General features: G+C 52.1%; 1 protein-coding gene across 5 annotated transcripts in view; it reads left to right on the forward strand.

Annotated features, from left to right (window-relative positions):
- DPYSL2 (dihydropyrimidinase like 2) overlaps window positions 1-23539 on the forward strand; it is a 115358-nt gene that overhangs the window by 79785 nt on the left and 12034 nt on the right. For all 5 annotated transcript variants that reach the window (XM_059071723.2, XM_067039918.1, XM_059071724.2 and 2 more), the window contains exons 4-10: window positions 3234-3398; window positions 5610-5671; window positions 6195-6275; window positions 6813-6881; window positions 13151-13271; window positions 22519-22675; window positions 23144-23285. In XM_059071723.2, the coding sequence (XP_058927706.1) occupies window positions 3234-3398; window positions 5610-5671; window positions 6195-6275; window positions 6813-6881; window positions 13151-13271; window positions 22519-22675; window positions 23144-23285 (797 nt within the window). The remainder of the gene's footprint in view (window positions 1-3233; window positions 3399-5609; window positions 5672-6194; window positions 6276-6812; window positions 6882-13150; window positions 13272-22518; window positions 22676-23143; window positions 23286-23539) is intronic.

The raw sequence follows: 23539 nt of genomic DNA on the forward strand, positions 1-23539 counted from the left end.
ATACACAGCAGGGGGGTGAGGCAGCAGGAGTCAACACTTGGGGTTCACCAACCCCAAAGGCCATCCTTTCCTGGTCCGATGCCAGGCTGGGTTGATGAGCTGTCCCTCACGTCTTACAAGAGCGGAGAGGAGTCAACTGTCAGGCCGAAGCCAGGCTCTCATGGGGTCAGATGGCTTAGGAAAGTCACCAGGGAAAAGGCCTGTGAGTTCCATGCAAGTCATTTCCAGGCTCTGTCCTCGGAGGAGAGTCTCTGCTCCCTCCGGAAATGAGTGTGACACTCTGCCCTGTTCCCTGGAACAGCTCCTCCCGGGAGAGCTTCTGTTTAAAGAGAACTGTGGGAAAACATGTGGAGGCTTTTCGTGGACACGTTTCTGAGTGTCATTAGCTCTTGGGGGAAATGTGTTTATTTCCCTGAAGCCCTCAACTTTGCCTGTGTCCTGAGTTTGCAAGGGTTCATAACTCTAGGAGCGGCTTTTGGATATGGAGGGAACCAGATATTTTTGGTCAGTGATAATGCTGTTGTGTAGTAGACAGGACCCTGATGGTAAAGTGGGCATGAGTGAATGGCGGTTTGGCAGAAGAAATCAGTGGGAAAAGATTTGCCCTCAGTGATGCTCGGAGTGGAAGCTCCCAGGGAGCTTATTAAAAGCTCAGATGGGGCTTCCCTGGTGGTGCAGTGGTTGGGAGTCCGCCTGCTGATGCAGGGGACGCGGGTTCGTGCCCCGGTCCGGGAAGATCCCACATGCCGCAGAGCGGCTGGGCCCGTGAGCCGTGGCCGCTGAGCCTGCGTGTCCGGAGCCTGTGCTCTGCAACGGGAGAGGCCACAACTGTGAGAGGCCTAAGTACCGCAAAAAAAAAAAAAAAAAAGCTCAGATGGTCAGGTCCCAGCCCAGACCTACAGAATCCGGAAGTCTGGGGGTGATGTCCAGGAACCTGCATTTTAATAAGCTCTCAAGATAATGTTTATACACCCTGAACTTCGAGGAGCATAGCACCCGATGATCTTACCTGTGCTTGGAGTTGAGCAGGAAAATCTGATTGTGTTCCCAGGAGGGCATGTCCTGATCTTGCAGGGTGGCGTGGGCGCTGGAAGGGAGCATTCATTCACTTGTTGAAAATAGGTATTGAGCACTTCCTATATGTCTAGGCACCTACCCCCGGCTCTGAGGGAGTTTACGTCCCGGCGACAGGGGTGGGAGGGGGAGAGTCAGAGAGTAAAGTACGGAAACCACACAGAAACTACTGCACATGGGGGTGCGACCCTGGGAGGTTGACGTTTAACCTGACCAGAAGGAGAAAAACGAGATGCCCAAGGAAAGAGCAAGGTGAGTGGATTTCCAAAGAAAGAGCACTGCTTGTGCAAAGGCCTGGAGGTCGGGGAATTGGGCAGCTCAGAGAGTGAAGCAAGGCCGGGGTGGCCTGAATGAAGGTGGTGAACAGGGGGTAGGCGGCAGAGATTACGTTGGAGAGATGAGCAGGGACCGGTCTTCAGGACCAAGGAAAGGAGTTCGAATTTCACTCTAGAGATGGGGGACGGCTACCAAAGGCTTTTTGGAGGAGGGCAGGTGATGAAGCCAGGGGCTTGATTAGGGAGATACTGCCCAAACTGTGATTGCTACCAAGTCAGGTTTTTGTCCTTTCTTTCTTTTTCTTTTTTTTTTTTTCTTCTTTTTGCCAGGGGCAGGGGGACACAATTTAAGAAGAAAACTTGAAATCACTTTGTCAGTTTCTATGTTAATATTTTACAGATGGAACAGACTTGGTATTAGAAGTGTATATCCTCATTGCTTTGGTTAGGTAACATTATATGTTATATGTATTACAATACCAGCTATGTATTTACCCATTTAATTACATATACTACTGCTTATAAAGAGTAAATTTTGTCCAAAGAAAATTCAGCCTAAATGTCCGTATATTCAAGCCTATGAAGCCAAGCTCAGTTGATTAAAATTGAGCAGCGTCTGCAAGATTTGATCCACTTCAGAAATCTGAGCTCACTAGCATTGCCTGGGCTGGCATTTTCTTAGCTGGGAACTGCTTACCTGGGTGTAGAAAATCTAATATTTAGAGGAATGATTCATTGCTTTAGGCATCAAGAGTTCTGGGTTTTGTCTTCCTGGTTGCGTAAGTTTGATTCAACCTTGGACACATCATTTCAGTTTGTATTTCAGTGTCTCTGTGCAGAAGATGAGTAATAATAATCACGGTAACTGGGCAAGAGCTCGTCAGGACCTAGGAGAGACAACGTGTGGAGGGCCGCGTGGCAGAAGGGAGGAGGCTGAAAGATGACCTGTGTGTTTGGAGATCAGAGTGCAAGGGATAGGTGGTCCAGGGTGATTTGTAGAGCTAGGCAGGGGCCAAGCCAAGATCTTGAAGACCTTGTTGTTGGGAACTTTAATTTTTATCTGAAGAGTAAGGGGAAGCCGTTGGAGTGTTTAAATTGGGGAGTGACATGAGGTTGACATGCTGTCTCATTGAGTCCTCATAACAAATGTATGGGGTACGTGATATCCCCATTTTAAACCAGCACAGAAACTCAGGGTAGTGGGGATTAAGTAGCTCGCCTTGCTGGTGCGGGGGGGGTGGTGGAGGCAAGAAACAGACTCAGTGAGCCTGACTCCAGAGGCCTCTGTCCTCCGTATCAGCCTACCTCAATAATAATATAACAATAACCGCAGTTTTAAAATGCTTTGAACTCGTAGGAGGAAAGATATCCCTTAAATTACAAAGTGGTATTATGCCGCAGAAATCCGAGTGGTGATGAGAGAGTGGATATGCCGGGGAACTTCTAAAAGGCCCCGTCTGCGTGGCTCCGGTCCAGCATCCTCAAGTTCCTTGCCGTCTGGTAGGGGGCGTCTCACAATCCAGCTATCAACACAAGGAAGGGCTTGCCGGCTCTGGCCTGCCATTTGACACTACCATTGTCCGTAAGGACTCATTGTCCTTGAAATGTGCCCGAGCTCTGTGCTTTCAGCGGTTTTGAGCTGGGAAATCAGATCAGGGCAGGCCGTGCGCGGTTTCACTGGAGGAGTCGTGCCGTGCCAAGTTTCTGCTTTCTCCTTCTTGGGTAGTCGGCTGGCTTAAGTGGATTCTTAGAATCTGGTTGTAGAGATCACCATCTCAATTTTGAACCCAAGAAGCCCTCGTTCAGGGTTGAAATGGGGAAACAGCTGCTGGCCCGCAACCCTCGAAGTCCTGTCGGTGACGATGCGTGTCTGCTCCTTTCTAGTTGACCATGTGGTTCCCGAGCCTGGGACCAGCCTGCTGGCTGCCTTCGACCAGTGGAGGGAATGGGCCGACAGCAAGTCCTGCTGTGACTACTCTTTGCACGTGGACATCACCGAGTGGCACAAGGGCATCCAAGAGGAGATGGAGGCCCTGGTGAAGGACCACGGTAGGTTGTGCAGCCCCAACACCCTCTGGGTCTGTTTCCTTCTCAGCCCGCGAGCTGGCTGAGCTCTGAAGGAGAGCTCTGGGAAGAGTGCTGATTGGTGCCTTCTGTGACCCTGTGCCTGCCAGGAGGGAGGGCTTAGGCTGCAGCTCGTGCTGATTGCAGGTGGCCAGACAGCTAGTCCCAGCTTACGGGTGTGAGCGAACTGCGTGCGCCAGCCAGGCTGGAGAGTTGAGGCTGTGAGAGTGATTTGCCCTCACAGGATAGCATGGATATCCCAGGGAGGATTCTGGGCGGTCTTAGGAGAGAGCCTGGGACCCTGAGTACAGGACTTGAGCAGTCTCTTCCTGCAAACCCAGAAGAATCAGGGTAGATTTGAGGGTGATGAGGCTCTGGGACCACCTGTGGGGTCTGTCTTTGTCCATAGGATGATTTGGGGGAGCGAGATTCTAAGGATTGGGTTCTGAAAGATTCCCAGGGAGGCTGGGGGAAATCTTGACTACCTCACAGTGCCTCTGGGACCCTCTTGTCCACAGGAACCTTGGGGGTTTGGGTGGTGTTACCAGACCACATCATCTTGGGGCGTCTCCTTGACCTTGGCTATAGACTGGAGGTCACGTGGGGTCACACGTTGACCTCTTTGGATCCTAATCGTCAAGGAAGCATCTATGCCTTAGGGTTCTGGGACTGCTAGGCTCAGAAATGCCATGAGCTGTGAGTAAAATCTAGGCATGGATCTGGTAGCCATCCATAGATTTGGTAGAAAAAGCCTAGAACAAAAATCTGGAGTCTTGGGTTTATCTCTCTGCTCTTCCAGAAGCTAGCTGTATGACCTTGGGCAAATCACTTAAATTTTATGAGTCTCAACTAGGAAAAAAAAATCTCACGTGAGGGTATTGGGTTAGATACCTTAAGATGCACTGCAGCACGAAGGTCCCATGTGGATGCAACTAGGTAACCCTTGACCTTTCTCACTTTTGAGAGTACCGAGACTCAGATGGATTCAATACTTGTAATAAATTTACTCCACATCAGCCTGGAGGGTTCCCATAGCAACTGTTGCCTAGCAGGGGACAAGGGCAGGGATGTCCTGAGGCATTGAACCCAGGCAGCTTCCAGCACCCCCGACAACTTGAATTAAGCTCCAAGGCGGGTAGGTTGTCAGTACAGTTGTTTACCATCGTGATGGATGTTGAGCAGGGATGTCTGGCCTGGTGCCTCTGGAAGCAAGAGAACTCTAAAATGCCAGGGTGAGAACCGTGATATCTGCTTGTCACCCTCACAGCCCTTTTCTTGTTAAAAACGCTTCTTAAAAATCCGCCTGGGAGGCAACCGGTTTACCAGAGAAACGACGTTTATTATAGATCTTCATCCGCAGGGTCTTCGAATTCGTCTTCTTGTTAAAGTCACAACAGTTAGGAGCAACTTTTATTTTTAACTTGTCACGTTTAGTTGTGGTAAAATACAACATGGTGTACACTTTACCATCTTAATCCTTTTTGAGTGTGCAGTTCAGTGACATTAAGGACATTGACGTTGTTGTGCGGCCGTCACCACCATCCATCTGCAGACCTTTTCTCATCTTTCCAAAATGAAACTCTGTACCCATTAAACCATAACTTCCCTTTCTCTCTCCTCCCAGCCCCTGGCAACCCCCGTTCTACTTTCTGTGTCTGTGCATTTGGTCTATAGGTGGAATCCTACAGTATTTGTCCTTTCGTGACTGGCGTAGTCCCCTTAGCAGGATGTCCTTGAGGCTCATCTCCGTATTGTAGCCTGTGTCAGAATTCCCTTCCTTTGTAAGGCTGGATAATATCCCATTGTATGGATGGACCACATTTTGTTTATCCATTCATCCACAGACACATTTTGCTCCCACCTTTTGGCTACTGTGAGTAATGCTGCTGTGAACATGGGTGTCCAAATATGGGCAGTTTAAAATTTTGATATAGTTTTAACTTTAGAGAAAATTGGAAAAATACGAAAAAGAATCCTTCTGCATGCACCCTGTTGCCAGATTCGCCAGTTGTTCATATTTTACCTCATTTGCTTTAACATTCTCTCTCTGTCTCTCTTGGTCTCTCCCTCTTTCCCTCTCTGACTTTCTGTCTCTCTGCATACATATGCATAATCTTATTACTTCCTTATTCCCTTCCAGGTTATTGGTTTATCTGTTTGTCACGTCTCCACCTCTCTGTTTTTTCTGTCCACTAGGGGTAAATTCCTTCCTCGTGTACATGGCTTTCAAAGATCGCTTCCAGCTGACAGATTCCCAGGTAAGAAGAGCCCGCTCGCTGGCATTCGGTATGTTCGGACCACTGCTGTTGTCTTGAAGGCTGCCTCCGGTGAATGCTCACGGGAAATGGCTGGTGGATGAAACCCCTGATGTAGCTCCCTTTAGGGGGGGGGTACAAACCCAGTGCCCTGGTCCCCCAGGACAGGTGTGCCCCCCAAGCTCTGGGGTCAGCCACCTGCCGTGGGCCAGGGTGACCGAGAGGTGTTCCCCGGCCCTCTTCAGCAAACCTGGTGCAGAGAAGGTGTCACCCAAGGGCTTCTCCTAATTCAAGCCCTTTTAGGTTACTGCTGCCTCTGTCAATTATCTGTTAATTACCGAGAGGTCCTGCTCTGCCACGTGTGGCCAGGAACACTGCCCTCGGGCGTGTCAGAAAAGCCGGCCTTAATAGAAGCAGGGAGGGGTCCCTATGCTGGTTGGTCCCTGTGGCTGTCAGGGAGGTGCTGTACTTGCGACCAGGAAGACAGAGGTCCCTGTCTCCGGTCCCACCCCCCTCCCTCTCTCAGATCTATGAGGTCCTGAGCGTGATCCGGGACATCGGAGCGATTGCTCAAGTCCACGCGGAAAACGGCGACATCATTGCAGAGGTATGTGCTTTCTCTTCATCACCTCGAGGTGACCCAGGGTGAGAGGCAGGCTCGCGAGTGGAGCGGCTTCCGTAGCTCAGCTCCGGCGGGGAAAAGCGGAGCGACCCGGTGGGACCGCGCAAACGGCCTCACTGACGGCGCGAATGTTGGGGACGCATGCGCCGCTCGCCATCTTCTGTAGGACGCGTAGCCTTTCCAGGGCGAAGCGCTTCCCCTCAGCGCTGTGACGCGGCTGCCTGTGGATGTCCACGTATAGATATTTTGCACTGTGGCCCGGGGCTGGGGACACGTTGGCTTTCGGCATCCCCGGGGGACAGCTGTACATATTTGGGAGGCTGTAACCGATCTGTCATAGCTCGGGCAGCCCTGGGAGCAGGGTACCGTGCCCTCTCTTCGTGGGGTCTTGGCATGAGGGCTGAGTGGCGAGCGTGCCATTTTGATGTCTTGCCCGAGTCATATTTAACCCACGTCTCAGCAGTCAGAGCCATCTGGGATCCAGCTCTCCCTGAAAGCCTGCTTTTCTTTAAACACTTGCAGGAACAGCAGAGGATCCTGGATCTGGGTATCACGGGCCCTGAGGGACATGTGCTGAGCCGGCCCGAGGAGGTGAGCGTCTGTTGAATGGAATGCATGAATCCGTGTTCTGGGGCGGGCGCCACCAGAGCCACAGAGAACCCACTTCCTGCCTGCTGAGATTGGGGCTTCTCGGGTGCTGAATTTGGTCCCTCTGAGAAGTCACATCACCCACTGAGAAGTGTCTACACAGGCAAAGTGAAGGGTTAGACTGTGCTGAGGGGTAAAGCAGTGTGGCTTGTTTAGCCTAAAGACTCCTCTTTCTGTCTCTAATTCTTCAAGCCCTTTCTTGGGTAGACAGACACAAACACCTTTTTATTAGCATCCAGCAGCTGGGGTTTTGTGGTTCATAAGCCAGGGCCTCCAAAATCTTACCAAAAAAGCTCTTCTAGGGGCTTCCCTGGTGGCGCAGTGGTTGAGAATCCGCCTGCCGATGCGGGGGACGCGGGTTCGTGCCCCGGTCCGGGAAGATCCCACGTGCCGCGGAGCGGCTGGGCCCGTGAGCCATGGTCGCTGCGCCTGCGCGTCCGGAGCCTGTGCTCCGCAACGGGAGAGGCCACAGCAGCGAGAGGCCCGTGTACCGCAAAAAAAAAAAAAAAAAAAAAAAAAAAAAAAAAAAAAAAAGCTCTTCTAAGTGTCTAGAAAGCAGAAGGGGGCTGTAAGTGTTTCCATGATAGGTCTGCACAGGGTATAACATAATCAGCAGAGTGTGGTAGACAGGATCTTTCAAAATCGAGGAGGGAAAATTCAGAGCAGGGTTCTTGCTGGCCCCGACGTTGAGAGTCACTGTCCTGGGTGGCGAGGCTTGTGAGTGAGAAGGGGGTGCTCCCATCTTATGTGACAGAGAACCTGTGTTTCTAAATTAGAATCTGTGGCCTCTGAATACTTTTCAGGAGTTGGCTCTTTAATGAAAGGCTCAAGGCAGGCGTTGGAGGACTTGGCAGCTCTGAGCAGAGGATTCTGGGGGGTCTTATGGAAATGAATAGATTTTGTCCATCCAGGAAAAGAGACAGGCAGAGAGGGCAGATAAAATCATCATGGGAGTGGATGGTGACTTAAAATTAGGATTTTTCCTCCTGGAAACAGGTGGAGGGAGATGCTGAGTGAGAGGGGTACAGATAGGACCAGGGCCCCCACATCGCAGAACTTTAGGGCCAGGACGTCCCCTCTGAGTCTGGGAAGGGGTCACGTTAGGACCCGTGGGCTCTGCTCCCCCCAGCAGAAAATGGATTCTGAGGTTGTGGCATTGCAGGCGCCATCAGTGGGCTCCCTGGGTCAGGTGAGGTGTCTCGTCTCCCCAGCCTTTTCCCTAGGCTTTGGGGGAGGGAGGGTGAGGCTGGCAAGGAGACAGAGTGTAGGAAAGAGGCAGAAAAAAGCAAAGGTAGAAGCCACTTAGAATGCCTTGCATACACTGAGGGCTTACAGTTCCTTGTTCTGCCTTTTTACTGTGTGTGAGCACATAGACACACACACACACAGATACACACACAGAGTCACAGACACAGACATACGCACAGATACACAGAGTCCCAGACACACAGAGACACACACACAGAGACATGCACGTTACAGACACACACACAGAGTCACATACATACACATGCACACCAGGGCACCTTCATTACCATCGGAGGCCCTGGGGTCGTTTCTCTCAGATGAAAGGATAGAAGCTGTCACATGTTCGCTATTGTGTGGTCCCTCTCCGGGCCCTGGGATGCAGGTCCGTTCACAATCACCAGCCTTCCCGCGCGCACGGAAAAGCTGAACCGGAGCTGGCGCGAGGGTGCGGGAGGCTGAAGTGACCTCTTTAGGCCCCTGTGTCGTTGGCTGCCGGGAGCCCCAGGCTGTGACCATGGCTGGTGCACAGTGATTTGGAGATGCAGGTCGCGGGAGAGGCAGACAGTCCCAGTAGCTGATGCTAGAAATACCTGAGGCTGGTTTTATACACAAGGGCGCACACACACAAGTGCACGCGTGTAACACGTGTGCACACAAACACACAGTGTGTGTGCACATTCACACGCGAGCACACACGCACACGCGCAGACGCCATCTCACTTGCGCAGGTACTCCGAAGATTCCTTCCTGTGCCTTTGTTTCCCCTTCGAGGGTGGCCTCGGTGATCATTTTAACCGCACCTCCCTGGATAGAGCTGTGGGAGTGGGAAGGGCTGCGCAGGCCTGACGGTCCCCAGACCCATCCTCCTTGGAGGTGGTTGGCCCTGCGTTCAGTCTTGGGACAGTTTTGGGATCAGGCCTTGGAGAGCTGCAAGGTCTCCAGGAGGGGCATAGGGGTGCCTCTCCTTTCTTCTCCTTGTAAGCCCCACTGGGCGCTAGCATTTCCTGAGTACCCAGAGGTGCCAGACACTGTGCGTAACAGCCCACATTTCAGCTTTAGAGGGTCCTGTGAGGGCAACGCGACACAGCCTCCTTCGCACAACTCCAGGGGGCGCCATTCAGTCCATTGCACGGCTGGATCCAGGGGACCCATTCCATTCTGCTGCCTGTGTGTGGTGCTGCCCGGAGGTGTCCTGCGGTGAAGTGTGTCTCGTGTAAAGAAATCACGGGGGTGTGAAGTTCAGCATCAGAGAGCTAGAAACTGCAAGCAGTATCCTGCCTGCCCTCCCGACCCCCTCAGTGTGTACACACACACACACCCCGGAGCCCAAGCTCAGTGGGGAGCCAGCGGGCCTGTGGAACCAGGTGGTGACACCTGGGGCTGGGCTTCATTGGAAAGTGGACTCTCACCTCATCCGGTGGCTGGGCTGGATCAGCTGGGAAGAGGAAGAGGATATTGTCCTCTGAGAAAAGCAAACGCCCCTCTTCCTGATACCCGGGGCTCCTCGTGAGAGCCGCGCGCTTGTTTGCATTTCAGAGCCTTCCCGGGGGCTTGCTTCCGTCTCTCCCACCGTTTGCTTTGCATCCCCAGGTCCCTGCAAACCCCAAATAGAAAGCAAGCCCGCCCTGGGTTTACTGAACAGGACAAAGCTCTCAGAGGAGAAGGGGTCCTGGCTGCTATTTTGACCACCAACATCAAACCTGTTTTTCCACAGTGAGGCCCGGGAGACTTCTCTTGTAGCTGCTGTTGCACTGCCAGCCAGCCGTAGATTGGGAAAGGCTCCTTTAGGGGCTGGCAGTGCGGCAGCGCTCCAACACGGGGAGCTTCCGGCTCCTTGGGAGGGTCCTGTGGTCTCATGAGAGGCTGCTTTGGGGACTTTCTCTTCTGTCTGCTTTCCACGGTCACCTGCCTCTCAGCTGATCCAGAGGCACCGACTCTAGGCCGGGCACAGCGTTGTGGCGCTTCCCCTGAGCAGGTGCACCTCTAGGTCAGCCCTGTGAGCTGCCAGGCGCCAGCCGCCCCCTTCTCCTTTGGCTGCTGGGGGTGGTTTCTTAGTTCATCGCCAGGGATCTGTTAACAGTGCGTAAGAGATAAAGAGGATAAAACGTGGATGCATTCCGAGGGAACTGAGCTTTAGAGTCCGGTAAGGAGATATTACCAATGCACAAGAAACAGTTAAGAACATACAGAAATGTAATCCCTTCCTGGTTTTGTGATCCATCGCCAGCACCATGATGGTTAACTTGTGCTTGAACCCCACACAACCTCTCCTTCTTTCTGCTGCCCTTTCCAACCCAACCGTGTGAGATGGCCAGTCGGATTTCCCCCAGTTTTCAGCTGAGAAGATTGAAAGGGAGACGATAAGGGATGTGGAAATCTAGAAACCTCCTGTCCGTCCGTGGTACCCGAGCACGTGTTATGATGGAGGCCTGTGGGGGACATCGAGGTGGATGAGAAAGTGGTCCCTTCTGAGGGGGATTCCAGACAAGCTGGGGAGGAAGGGGGAGATGCAAAGTAAGTAGGGGCGTGGCATGGGATATGGAGTTCTGGGCCAGGTACAGCTGTAAAGACAGGTGTCTGGGGAGTTCCCTGGTGGCCTAGTGGTTAGGATTCCTGGCTTTCAGTGCTGTGGCCTGGGTTCAGCCCCTGGTCGGGGAACTGAGATCCCACGAGCAGAGTGGGGCACCGGAGGGAAGGGTGACAGAATTCTTGATGGAGGAGGGAACCTCCTAACTGGGCCTCGAGGCATGGGATGACTGGGGTATGCAGACAGCTGGAGACCCGGGCCGCAAGGGGAGAGTCGTGTACTGACACTTCTGCACGTGCCTGTATGGGTTGCTTTGCTCCCTGGGCCTTGGGGAGGCTCCTCTTTAAAATCAGAAACCAGGGCTTAGGTGACCCCCTAAATCCCTGACAGCTCTGTAAGGAGACAAATACAAAGTTTTATCTTTAAACTGTAATACCGTTGTCAGGATATTGAAGCCAGAGTTCACTGTGTGTGAGACCGTTTATGTTTAATATCAGAGGCACACACACGTGCACTAGCACGGTACACGCGGATCCTTCCGTGGTTCTGGGTGAAACCTGGAGACGTGGGGTTTACATGACCTCCTCTCTCCACGAGGTGACCTTAGAGCCTCTGCCCTCACTGCAGGCCTGTTGCCCGACTAGGGGGTGGGGAGGGCTCAGAGCTCACCTTCCAGCGGATGAGCCGATCCAGACCGGGCCCTGGGACCCAGATTCTCCCACCAGACCAGTCTTCACAGAAGCCAGTGCTCCAGGGTAGGGCCCCCTAGAACTGGCACTTCTGCTCCATTTACTCCCTAATCAGCATGACTGTGCATTCTGCTTCACCCGGGGCAGTCCTGGTCCAAACCCGTCGCCCCGTGGAGTTATGAATAGCGCCTCTGTTCGCTTCAGAAGAGTCTGTGTTGGGACAGTGAATTCGGGCAGTCACCTGCACCCCTGGAAGCCATGCAGATTCTAGTGGCGTCCTGTTTGCATTTCACCCTGTGGACTTTTATGGTGACCGCAGAGATGCAAGACGTCCCTCCTCTGTGCTGCCTGGGCTAGAGGCCCTTGTGTTGCAACTGGAGCCCAGGAGAGGGGAGGCCGATTGTTCAGCTATGCCAGGAATTCAAAACACTTGGACGTTTAATGAGCTTTTTCAAGAGCTCTTTGGTTTGCCTCTGCGTCTGGAGACATCTCTCTTCACATAGTTGAAGCCCAAGAGACCACATGTGAAGGATGTCCCCGTATATTAAATTAGATCACCCCTTAGCGCGGTTGCGGAACTTCAGCTCTTAGCCGAGCTGCCGCAGAGACTGGTCAGCTGAGACGATTCAGTCCAGAGCTTGGTCATTTCTTATGAAAAGTAGCAGCTCTTTATGGAACAGCCTAGCTTTAACCATTAACCCGAAATGAAGTCACTTATCTGCTCAGTAAACATTTTTGAGCACCTGCTGGGTACCAGGTGCTACCCCGGGAGAACAGCCTGGAGGATGTGAGAAACCAAGGAAGACCCAGTCCCTTGCCTGCAAGAGTTGAAGCCAGCCTTTTGCCAGGGTTCGGGAGGGAGCAAAAGGCTTTCTGAGGTCCTCTGTTACATCGTCTCACTTGCCCCTTCAGCTGTTCTTGCTAAAGCACACGCCGCTGATTCCCCTGTACGATATAACGGTCTAAGAACTAGTCTCACCTGACCAGTAATCCCTTGGGCTTGTTTAGCAGTAATCCCTTGGGGTCTCTGGAACGTCATTCACTGAAGCATCAGGTTCAAAGAATCAGGTTACTGGTTAGAGCAGCCCTCCCATCTTGTCCTGAAGGGTGTACCAGTCTGTGGCTGGTGATGATGATCGTTTTGTCTATACAGAGGGGCCTTTGGTTTACACAAATCTGCCTGCTCCGTTCCCAGAGCCCTGTGAGGTCGCATTGTTTCCTGGATGATGCTGGCTTCATTTGTGGCCGTGGGACAGAAACCCAGCTCAGAAATTCCATCCCTGAATGTTTTGACTGGAGACCATGCCCCTGGAGTGAATGCACCACACTGGGAGCCATTAGTCTCCAAGCATGGTGGTTCTCAAACATTAGCAAGTGTAACTATCACCTGGGGTCCATAAGAGCTACATTTCGGTGTCCCACCCCCGGAGTTACTGATCCTGTGGGTCTGGGGAAGGGCCCGAGGCACCTGAGAATCTGCATGTCTTACACACCCCGGCTGATGCTGACCACGCCTGGAACCATCCACAAGGGCCAGGAAGGAATTGCTCCGTCCTTTCAGCCAATCAGTACCGAGTGACACCGGGCAAGTCACATCCCGCGCCTGCAGTGCTGCTCAGGGTAGAGCCCTGAGGACACAGTGGTCTCTGGTTCGCCGTGGCCTCTCCCGGTGGGGGGGAGGGTAGAGACGGGCTCAGGGAACTGACTGAGTGTGGGTGCAGTTCTCACGCGTGGATGCCCTACTGCAGGTCGAGGCGGAAGCCGTGAACCGTTCCATCACCATAGCCAACCAGACCAACTGCCCCCTGTACATCACCAAGGTGATGAGCAAGAGCGCCGCGGAAGTCATCGCCCAGGCCCGGAAAAAGGGTAAGTGCCGCCTGCGGTCTGACTGTGCGCAGGTTCCAGAGGGGAGGGGGAGGGGGAGGGGGAGGGCTGCTTTTCCAACCCCTCCTGCCAAGTGGGTCGCTCGGCTCTCACGTTCCAGCATTAACCTAATTACAGCCGGGCACGGCGGGGAGCTCCAGTTTCTCGCTGCGTTCCGGGGCCGCGGCCATGTTGGCACCTATTTAAAGCCACGCACGGCACAGGGTGGGTGGACGGGCACACTTGCCGCCTGCCCCCACTTCCGCAGAAAAGTTGGAGTTAAATTGACGCAGTCTAAATGGACCAGGCACGTGCACGGATGACGTCAGTCCACGCGCCACAGAATCCTGGGGAACCTTCTATTGCTAAACACCGTTCCCCTCCGTGGCTGGTGGTCATTTCCGCTGGGGTGTGTGGGAGAGTCTCGTGGGGGCGTAGGATGGGGATTTTGCCCTGGCCGCCCTGGCGTCCCGTTCTCCTTGTGCTGGAGTGGCTCTCTGTAGATTATAGCGATATATTCTGGGCTGAGGCTGGTCCTCTGTTCCAGAGGGAAGGTTCTTGGAAACTAATTTACCAAGTGCTGCTTCCAGGAGATGTGCTGTGAGCACCTACCTTATCCATTATGAATGCAGCGCAGCCCTGCTGAACCTGCCTTTGACTGGGAGTACGGCTAATCACACCACGTGGTCTGTGCTTGGGCGTGTAGCTCCACTTACAGAAAGGAAGCCTGATCCTGTTTAGTGGACTTGGGGTGGATCTTGGCTGGATCAGAACATGAGTATCATAGAAGAGTCCGTCCTCCCTCCCTCCCTCCCTCCTTTCTTCCTTCCTCCCTCTCTCCGCATTTTATTTCCCAACCCGATTGCCTCTTTGCATTTCTCTAGCTCGGTGTCTCCGTTTCTCTCTTGACTTTCTTCTAGCTTTCACCTGGTCTCTGTACCACTTTCTTGGCGTCTCTCTCTCCCTCCCCCCCCGCCTGACCCCTCATTCTTTTTTGATTCCTTTATCTCTCTCCATGTGTCTTTCTTTCTCTGTCAGCAAGCGAGCAGTCGGACCTCTCTGGTTTGTTTCTGGTTCTCTGTGGGATGTGATCCACGTGGATCCGGATTTTTTCACTGGTGGGTGAGTTGGTGCAGGACTTAGAACAAATTGCTCAATGACCACTGAGTCAGCCTGTCCCAGGAGCTGATAGCCTCCAAACAGACCCAGCAATGAACTCTTAGCCCCTGTTCTTTGCAGCTCCCCTGGGGCCTTTGTCCTTAGGCTTTCATGAAATGGTTGCTGCGTTACCAGTTTTTTGGAAACCTGCCCTCTCCTGGCAGCTAGAAGGAACTGCCTTTTTGAAATGGAACATTCACTTAGAATCAGCTCTGAGTTGTTTCTGGGAGACATGTGGATGATTACTGTTGGTGACCCTTCCTCACCCGGGCCCTTTATCACCCGGGCACACATCTGCAATACGGGAATCGGCCTCAGCACCCAACGCTAATCACAGAATCGCTGCTTCCATGTAGCGGGGTGGGGTGGACAGCTGGCACGACGGGGAAGTTGGGGGCAGCTTATTTTAGTAACCGTACCATAACCAGATGAAAGTGAGAGACAGAAAGTTAAGCGAACTTTTTAATATAGTTTTAATATAATGAAGCATTCAATTTAGCAGAATTTAAACAGCGAGGCCGTGTTCTCCCGTTCGGATTCTCACTTGTCTGAATCTCAGGATGGAGGTGCCTCGGTTCTGGGGCAGGTGGCACTGGCCCTGCTCTGGGGCTGCAGAGGGAGTGTTCTGGGCCCCAGGCCACCCTGCCGGCAGCGCGGCGGCTCCTTCTCCTTTCTGTGTCTCAGTTTCCCCAATCGAAGACGCAGAGCTGGAGTCCAGGCCCTCTCAAATATCTGCGACTCAGCGCCCCAGGATGTCGTTCTGTTGTCTTTATGACTTAGACCCCGTGTGCGTATCGGGGGCTGAGCACCAAGAAGGGACCACTTCAGTCTCTTCATGCAGAACCTTCGGGCCGCGAGTCCAACTGTGTCTGCTTTGTGGTTCCCAGGGCGGCTCTTGCATTCAGACAGTGGCCCTGTAGCCCTTGAAAGCCTTTGCTTCAGTTGCGCTTGAGCTGCCAGAAAGGAATTTCCGGCACTAATGAGCAAGAAGGAGAAACCCTCGCCTGCTCGTAGGCGCTTAGGTTCTTTCCATCTTGTTGGAACTTCATAAAGACTTTTGGGAGGTAGCCGGGGCAGGAATTGCTGTACTTTGTTTTACTTTGCAGCTGAGTAAACTGAAGCTCAGAGCTGGTGAATGGTGGAATTGGGCTTTGATCGTCGGCGTCTGACCTCGGGCCATGAAGGTCTGCATTAACGTTTGACTCCCCTTCATGCTTGGAGATTATTTTAATATGGGAAATGCTGTGACCGTCTCCTTCTCGGTGTCTGTTGGGGTTTAGTTCCTCAACAAACTGGGTAGAAACTGGAGTCTGACACCCAACAGAGTCATGGATAATATTGAAGCAAGGATTTCCCCAGTGACCAAGAAGTAAAACAACATAAAGCTGTATTGAGCGTTAGGGCTCTGGGGTCAGTATCCTGTCCTGGATCAAATCCCAGCTCCACGAGGCACTAGCAAGTGATGGTGGGTGGGTAGGTGACTTACCACCTCTGGGTCTCATTTTCTATCTGCAGGGGAGGGTAGTAGTGGTGACAAAGGCAAAAGGATGATGCTTAAATGAGATAATGCATGTAAGGGTTATGTAATAACGCTACCTACTACTGTGATGATTAAAGAGTGAAGGGCTGGTTTAACTTTGGGCTTGTTAGAAGAGCAGAGCAAAGGTGCCTCTGACCCGGGGCAAGGATTTTCTGCTGAGGATTGTTTTTCAGCTTCAGGTGGCTTCTTCTGGACCCTGGAGGCAGGTATGGGACGCTGCCGACATGCTGTGGCTCCTTTTCTTCCTCTGTAAAATAGAGAGTTCCCTTATTTATTCCATGAAATTTTACTGTGGGATACTAAGGCGTTTGGGCTGGAGGTGAGAAATGGTCCCAGCCCTGTTAGCTCCTTTACCAGCAGGGGGAGGGTGCGGGAGCAGACGGTCACATGGGAAATAGGTTATCAGAGGTGCGAGCCACGTGTGGTTAGAGCACAGAGGAAGGCGCCACTGTTCACAGACACGCACTGCAGCCCCCTGCCAGGCCTTAGAGGGGCCAGGCTGCGTAAAACGGCTCAACATCTCTGTGCGAACGTGAGCCGCTGAAAAACCAGAAGCCCGTCAATGGCCGGAGCAGTAGCATCTCCCCTCACTGGTCTCCACGTGCCTCCCACCCAGAGACCTGCAGGTCCTAAATCCAAGACAGGAGGTGTTTAGGTAAGTGAAGGTGTGAGATAGAGAAGTGAGTGAGGCCTGTTTCCACGGGACTGCATTGCCCGTGCTGTTTCCTTCATTCCGTGTCCTTCCACAGGACAGCGCGTCACCAACCCCACCCTGCAGATTAAGGAAATGAAGACACAGCCAGCACCACCTTACCTTGGGCAGTTTGCCCCTCTTCAAAAGAACTTAGACACAGGTGGACGTGATAGGCTCATGTCATGCAATGCGGAGATTGACTCTCTTGCCCCAGGTCACCAGCCCAGCCCGTGGGAAGTAGAACCCTTAGTTCCAGACTCCGGGCCCGGCTCTCTTTCCACTGAGGACGCGGTGTCGGGATTTCTCGCGAGCAAGCACCCTCCGACTGCATCTCACCCACGTGAGGGGTCCAGCGTGGCGCTGATGACCTCATCCCGTGCACACCCCTCCCCCTCCTCCCCCCGTGAGGACTGACCCAAACCTGGGGGACGATACCTTCATGTTAAATTAATGCACAACCTAGTAATCTTGAACCCAGGGGGTGGCCCATGGGTTGGGCTGTGAATGTTATAAAATCTCACCAAGATCTGTGTTGGTCAGGGCTCTGGAGAGATGCAACCAATCTTGCTCTCGGTCTCTCTCTCTCTCTCTCTCTCTCTCTCTCTCTCTCACACACACACACACACACACACACACACACACACACACACACACACACTTCAAGGAACTGGCTCATGCGATATGGGCACCGGCAAGTCTGGAGTCTGCAGGGTGGGCTGGCAGGCTGGAGACTCGGAAGAGGTGACATTGCAGCCAAATACCCTCACCTTAATGGCAGATGCTTGCAAGTTGGGAATTCAGTTCAGCCACTTGCAGGGTGAGACTCTGGGTTCAGTTTTCAGCTGGTTTAGCTCTGAGGCTACTGGAGATGAGGATCTCTTTGGGGGCAGATGTAGAAACTTTTGGGTCATTTATGGGACCCTGGAGCTGGGAGTTTGAATCCCTGAGCCATCCTTGTCTTTTCTCACTTTGTCCAGTGTAATTAGGAACAACCAGCTAACCTTGCTATACTCGGTTTGACAAAGATGTTCTAAGGTGTCAAATACACAGTTACCCAGAACTTTGCCTGTTTTAGGTACCTGATGTGGTGTTTTGTGCACTTCTTTTGCCCCATCATGCCATGTACTATCAGTGCTCTCTTAGCTGCTGGGAGTGGAGTCATCAGTGCTTTAAATCACATCAGATTAGAGAGCCAGTTTCACAAACCCCAGAGCCAATTCAGAAAACTTTAAGATTCTGTTCCTTTAGAACCACTCTTGATACCAAAAATCTGACAGCGTTATCCATGGACAGGTGCCAGGGTGTTGAGTTCTGGCCTAGGGTCTCTGAGAGGAGAGGGAGAGTGGTGTGTGTGTGTATCTGTGTAGTTTTTTTTTTTTTGGCCGTTGCAAAGGGCACGCGGGATCTTAGTTCCCTGACCAGGGATTGAACCCAGCGCCCCCTGCAGTGGAAGCGCACAGCCTTAACCACTGGACCGCCAGGCAAGTCCCAGTGTTTGTGGAGTTTGTCACTGCGCTTTTATGGCTGTGTTTTGAAATACATCACACACACACACACACACACACACACACACACACACACACACACGATTTTCCGTTGTTTCTGCTCTGGATTTGTCCTCTTGCTTCTCGTTCATGGGAACTGACTAACCATCCGGGCGGAAGCTGTCAAACATATCTAACCCCCAGCCTTCCTTTATTCTTCATGAATGCGCTCAGGCCCGTCGTAAATAAACACCACCCCCGGCCCTGCTCTTCCCAGCCATCCTAGGGAGCCTGCCAAAGGCTGGCCTGGGATCACATCCTTCAGTTTAGACTTTCCCCACAGCACAAGAGCATGAAGGTCTAACCGCCACCAAGAAAACATCAGCAGTGTGTTTGGAGGAGGGCAGAAAGGCCAGTGAAGCCTGTCTGGTGGTTTATTATTATTCGCGGTACTTATTTCTGGCATGTGGTACAGTGGTGTCTGCGGCCTGACTGAGGTCCAGAAGCCCATCCATGGCTGTCTCAGGTACAGTGTTTATAAAACGGGCAGAGGTGGAGGCCTCCTCGGGACGGTGTAACTCCTGCCCTGCCTTTGGGGGCTGCAGAGAAGAAAACCCAAAAGACAGCAAGGACCTCTGAATCCCTGAACAGGGCAAAGCAGGAATGAGCTGCAAAGATGGCTTTCTCCCAGACTTAACTTCACTCTGTATGACAGACTCTAGTAAGTCAGAAAGAGAAAAACAAATATCGTCTATTAATGCATATATGTGGAATCTAGAAAAATGGTACAGATGAACCTATTTGCAGGGCAGGAATAGAGACGCAGAGACGTAGAGAATGGACATGTGGACACAAGGGGGAAGGGGAGGGTGGGACGAATTGGGAGATTAGGATTGACATATATACACTCCCATGTGTAAGATAGACCGCTAGTGGGCACCTGCTGTAATGCACAGGGAGCTCAGCTCGGTGCTCTGTGGTGACCTAGATGGGTGGGGTGGGGGGAGGGGGAGGGAGGTCCAGGAGGGAGGGGATATATGTAGACAGAGAGCTGAGTCACTTCGTGGTACAGCAGAGAGTAACACAACATTGTAAAGCAGCTATACTCCAATTTAAAAAAAAAAGAAAGATGCCTTTTTCCTTCTCTAAGTGCCCACATCTTTGCTTGGCCCCAGCCCAGGAGTCCTGGCTCAGCCTTGGTCTAAGGAGGCAGGTCTGGTCAGCAGTGGCCTTGGATTCTGACCCATGTCGGGGTTTTGCATAGGCTGGAGGCCGAGTTCATTCCCTTGCGGGGAGGTGCGTGGGCCTGGGGCGCGGAGGGGATGGGCCCCGTCTCCTCCACCCAAATCTGAGTTGTATTTTGCAGAGTGAGATGGAGGCCAAGGTCAAGGGCACTCACACTTGTAGGATTCAGGACCCATTCCAGGAACCAGCCCCTCCTTGTACTCAAGTTTCCACAGGCAGGACTGAAGTGCAGATTCAGGGAGAGGATATGAGGAATATCGAGTTACACGGAGTTACGGGAAGATGAGGAAACTGCTTGTCCAAGAATTTCCAAAGACTGGCAGCCACTCTTTTTCTCCAGGCAGTTCTGTCTCTTGATTGCTTTCATGTCCACAAAGCCAGGAAGCCTTTAGGGTTGCGGATCCTTTGTTTTCCTAGTGACTCGCCCAGACCTCACCTTCATGCTCAGTCAATAGCCAGTGGGACCTCCAGACCTGGCTGGGTTGGAAGAGCTACCCTCAGTTCAGCCAATTCTGGCTGATGCTCCAGTCGAAAACTGTGGCCCTTGGGGGAGCTCAGCCATTTGCATTTCATAGACATGGACCTGACAGCCGCCAAGGCCTTCTTGTTGCGGGGGTTTTACTACTTTGGGATGAGCTAGAGCGGTTTTTGCAGCTGCCCAGCAGCTCCTCGACCCAATCCTGCCTGGGGGGCTTTGAGTGGATCAGGAATACTGGGGACCTTCCAGGTGATTCTGAGCATTGCCCCTCTCTTCCTGGGGCTTCCTTCAGAGGGAGGCTTCCCCTGAGCTCTGGAGCCCTCCCTCCTGCTTGGGGATTGTCACTGATTTCCTCAAGTGACCTGCCTGCGGGGCCTCTAACACTCCCTGGCGGAACAGAGCGTCCTTTGTGAGATTCCTGAGGCTGGGGTCAGGGTAGGGGGCCAGCGCCCGGAGCCAGCTCTCAGGGCAGCGGCTGTCCCAGAGTGGGTGTTAGTGCTATGTTACCAAGAGATAAAGTCTTGGAAAAGGCCGCGGAGAGGAAAGGAGACACATTCCAGACTGAGGAGTGTTTGGCCTCGAGGACCCTGGGTTTGGAGACAAGGGCCCACTTGGCAGGACCACTGTGAGACCACTGCCAGGGGAGCCCTTGGTGGGAACAGGTAGAAGAGGTGAATTCCCGGTGGTGGTGAGGCCGGCCTGGGATCAAACTCCAGCTCTGATGCCTTTACTTCATAAAATATCTCCCCCTTCCATCAGTTCAACACACATTTATTGAGTCACTTTCCTAAGGGTCTCTCCATCAAGTAGAAAAATCAAAAATTGATGATTATTTTTTAAAAAGTTGTATTGGCGTGTAGTTGATTTACAGGGTTGTGTTAGTTTCAGGTGTGCAGCAAAGTGATTCGGTCATGCGTATACATATATTCATTCTTTTTCAGATTCTTTCCCCATAAAGTTTCCTACAGAATACTGAGTAGAGTTCCCTGTGCTGTACAGTAGGTCCTTGTTGCCTATCTATTTTATATATAGTAGTGTGTATATGTTAATCCCAATCTCCTAATTTATCCCTCCCCTCCACGTTTCCCCTTTGGTAACCATAAGTTTGTTTTTGAAATCCGTGAGTCTGTTTCTGTTTTGTAAATAAGTTCATTTGTATCATTAAAAAAAAATTAGATTCCACATATGAGTGATATCATATGATATTTGTCTTTCTCTGTCTGAAAAAATCAAAAAATTTAAAACTGAGTGATTATTGGATTATTGGAGCGGAGGACGGGATGGAGTTTTCGGATGATGGTAGAGAAGAGACCAGTTTTGATGTGAGGCCGGCTAATGAAAGGCATGAGATGCTTCAGTGAGAAGTTGGTTTCTATCCTTGAAGTCAGAAGGGCTCCTTGGGAGGATTTTATGCAAGAGAGTGACACGGGAAAGATTATGTTTCAGGAAGATCACTCTGGAAGTGCCATGGAGAATGGATGAAGAGGTGGGGAAGGAGGTGAGCTGGGGAGAAATGATGAAGTCCTGATTGTAAGGGAAGGTATGCAGAGTGGAAAGGAAAGGATGTATTTAAGGCATTAAAGCATTGGCATTCGATGGATAGAAACGATTCCCAATTTTCTGGCTTGGACATGAGTGGATAGAGGAGAGGACGTGATTTAAGCATCAGGAAATCAACATTCTTTCTTGACAATATACTGAATTAGGCTAGGCTTCTGCAAACTCTGAAATCTCGGTAACGTAACTGTGCAGAGTCCTTTACTTTGCACTCTTACAAAGTCTGCTGTGAATCTGGGGGCCCTCAGGCTGGTGACTCAGGGATCCAGGCTGTCTCTTGGGCAGAAGTGGAGGCTTGTGTACTTGCTCTCAAATGCTTCACCCCACTGATGTCACATATTGTTTCCTCTCTCAGCTCGTTAACCAGAGCCGGACACTGGGAGAAGGACTGGGAGACATTGGGAGAGCAGGGGGCATGTTTTGGTGAGCAGTGAGGTTAAGTGTGAGGTGCCCTGGATCACCCAAAATAAGAGTCTCGATGGCGCTCGGGATTGGGTGGTTGGATGCAATCTGAGCTGGAGATTGTGAATAGATTTGGGAATCCAACAGAATAGGAGGTGGAAATGTTTGGGATCCCCGAGGTGGAGAGGGCTGAGTTAGAAGAGCAGGGATAAAGGGGAGGGATCATTAGGAGGTTGGGATTACCATACACACACCACTATATAGAAAATAGATACTCAGCAAGGACCTACTGTACAGCACGGGGAACTCTACTCAATACTCTGTAATAACCTGCATGGGAAAAGATCTGGAAAAGAATCGATATATGTATAACTGAATCACTTTGCTGTACACCTGAAACTAACACAACATTGTTCATCAACTCTACTCCCATATAAAAGAAGAATTAAAGAAAAGGAAGAGCAAGGGTCACAGGTGAAGTCTTAGGGAGTCCTCAATGGATCGGTGACTGGCTGGCCGGGGTATGTGGCCTCGCCAAACGTGAGTTTCCTCATCTGGGAGAGCAGGCGGGCCCCTTCTTTGAAGGGGTGCTGAGAGCTCTGGGCGTGCTGCTGGGCAGGCGCTGAGTACCAGCAGTGGTGGTTTCCTCCCCCCTCTTCGCACAGTGCTCAGCTCTGCCCTCTGTTTGTCAGGGACCGTGGTGTATGGCGAGCCCATCACCGCCAGCTTGGGGACTGACGGCTCCCAGTACTGGAGCAAGAACTGGGCCAAGGCTGCTGCTTTTGTCACCTCCCCGCCCCTGAGCCCTGACCCGACCACTCCGGACTTTCTGAACTCCTTGCTGTCCTGGTGAGTGTTGGTGACTTGGACCCACCTTCCGTTCTTGGTCTTTCCTCGGACCGAGCTGACCGGTGGGTTCCAACATGGTGGACAGAAGCAAACTTGCAAGCGGAGACCTCGTTCTCCAAACCCCGGATCGCCGGACGGCAGCCGGGGATTGTCACCCTGACGCTTTTGGGGGCAATTCTGGGTAAAAACCAGGGCCATCTTGAAAGCCAACCAGAGGGGATGAATGAGGTAGCAAAAGGGTTCTACTGTGGTGCAGTGTCACTCGTAAGATACCTCACAAACTAGACGTAGATACACAGCATTAGAATGAAGCTTCCGCATCAGGCCATAGCTTCTCAAATTTCCTGTCTCCTGAGGGGAAGACAGTTAAGTCAAAAACTTTCAGTGGCCTGGCCCATTAAAAAGTATGTTCGAGGATGATCTGAGGTCCAAGATCAGTGAAAAGCCAGTGGTATGTTTTCCTTCCAGTGGAGATCTCCAGGTCACTGGCAGTGCCCACTGTACTTTCAACACTGCCCAGAAGGCCGTAGGAAAGGACAACTTCACCCTGATCCCTGAGGGCACCAATGGCACGGAGGAGCGGATGTCCGTCATCTGGGATAAGGCCGTGGTAAGGAGCGGTGATCTCACGCAGGGGGAGGGCTCGGCTTTCTCCCGCCTCCTCGTCCGGGCGCCCTGGGTCTCATGCAGGCCTGGAAATGGCAGTTGAGAGAATTCCAGAAACTGGAACTTGTGTGCTAATGTTTCCTAGGTTTGGAAATCTAAGACCACTCCTCGGAGGTCATTTCCTCCTAAGTATCTCACATGTGTCTGTCACCATTATCATCTGTGAACCAGTAGAGACTGGAAAAAAACCAGTCTTTA

This window comes from Kogia breviceps, chromosome 8 (assembly GCF_026419965.1).
Source record: "Kogia breviceps isolate mKogBre1 chromosome 8, mKogBre1 haplotype 1, whole genome shotgun sequence".
Taxonomy (NCBI): domain Eukaryota; kingdom Metazoa; phylum Chordata; class Mammalia; order Artiodactyla; family Physeteridae; genus Kogia; species Kogia breviceps.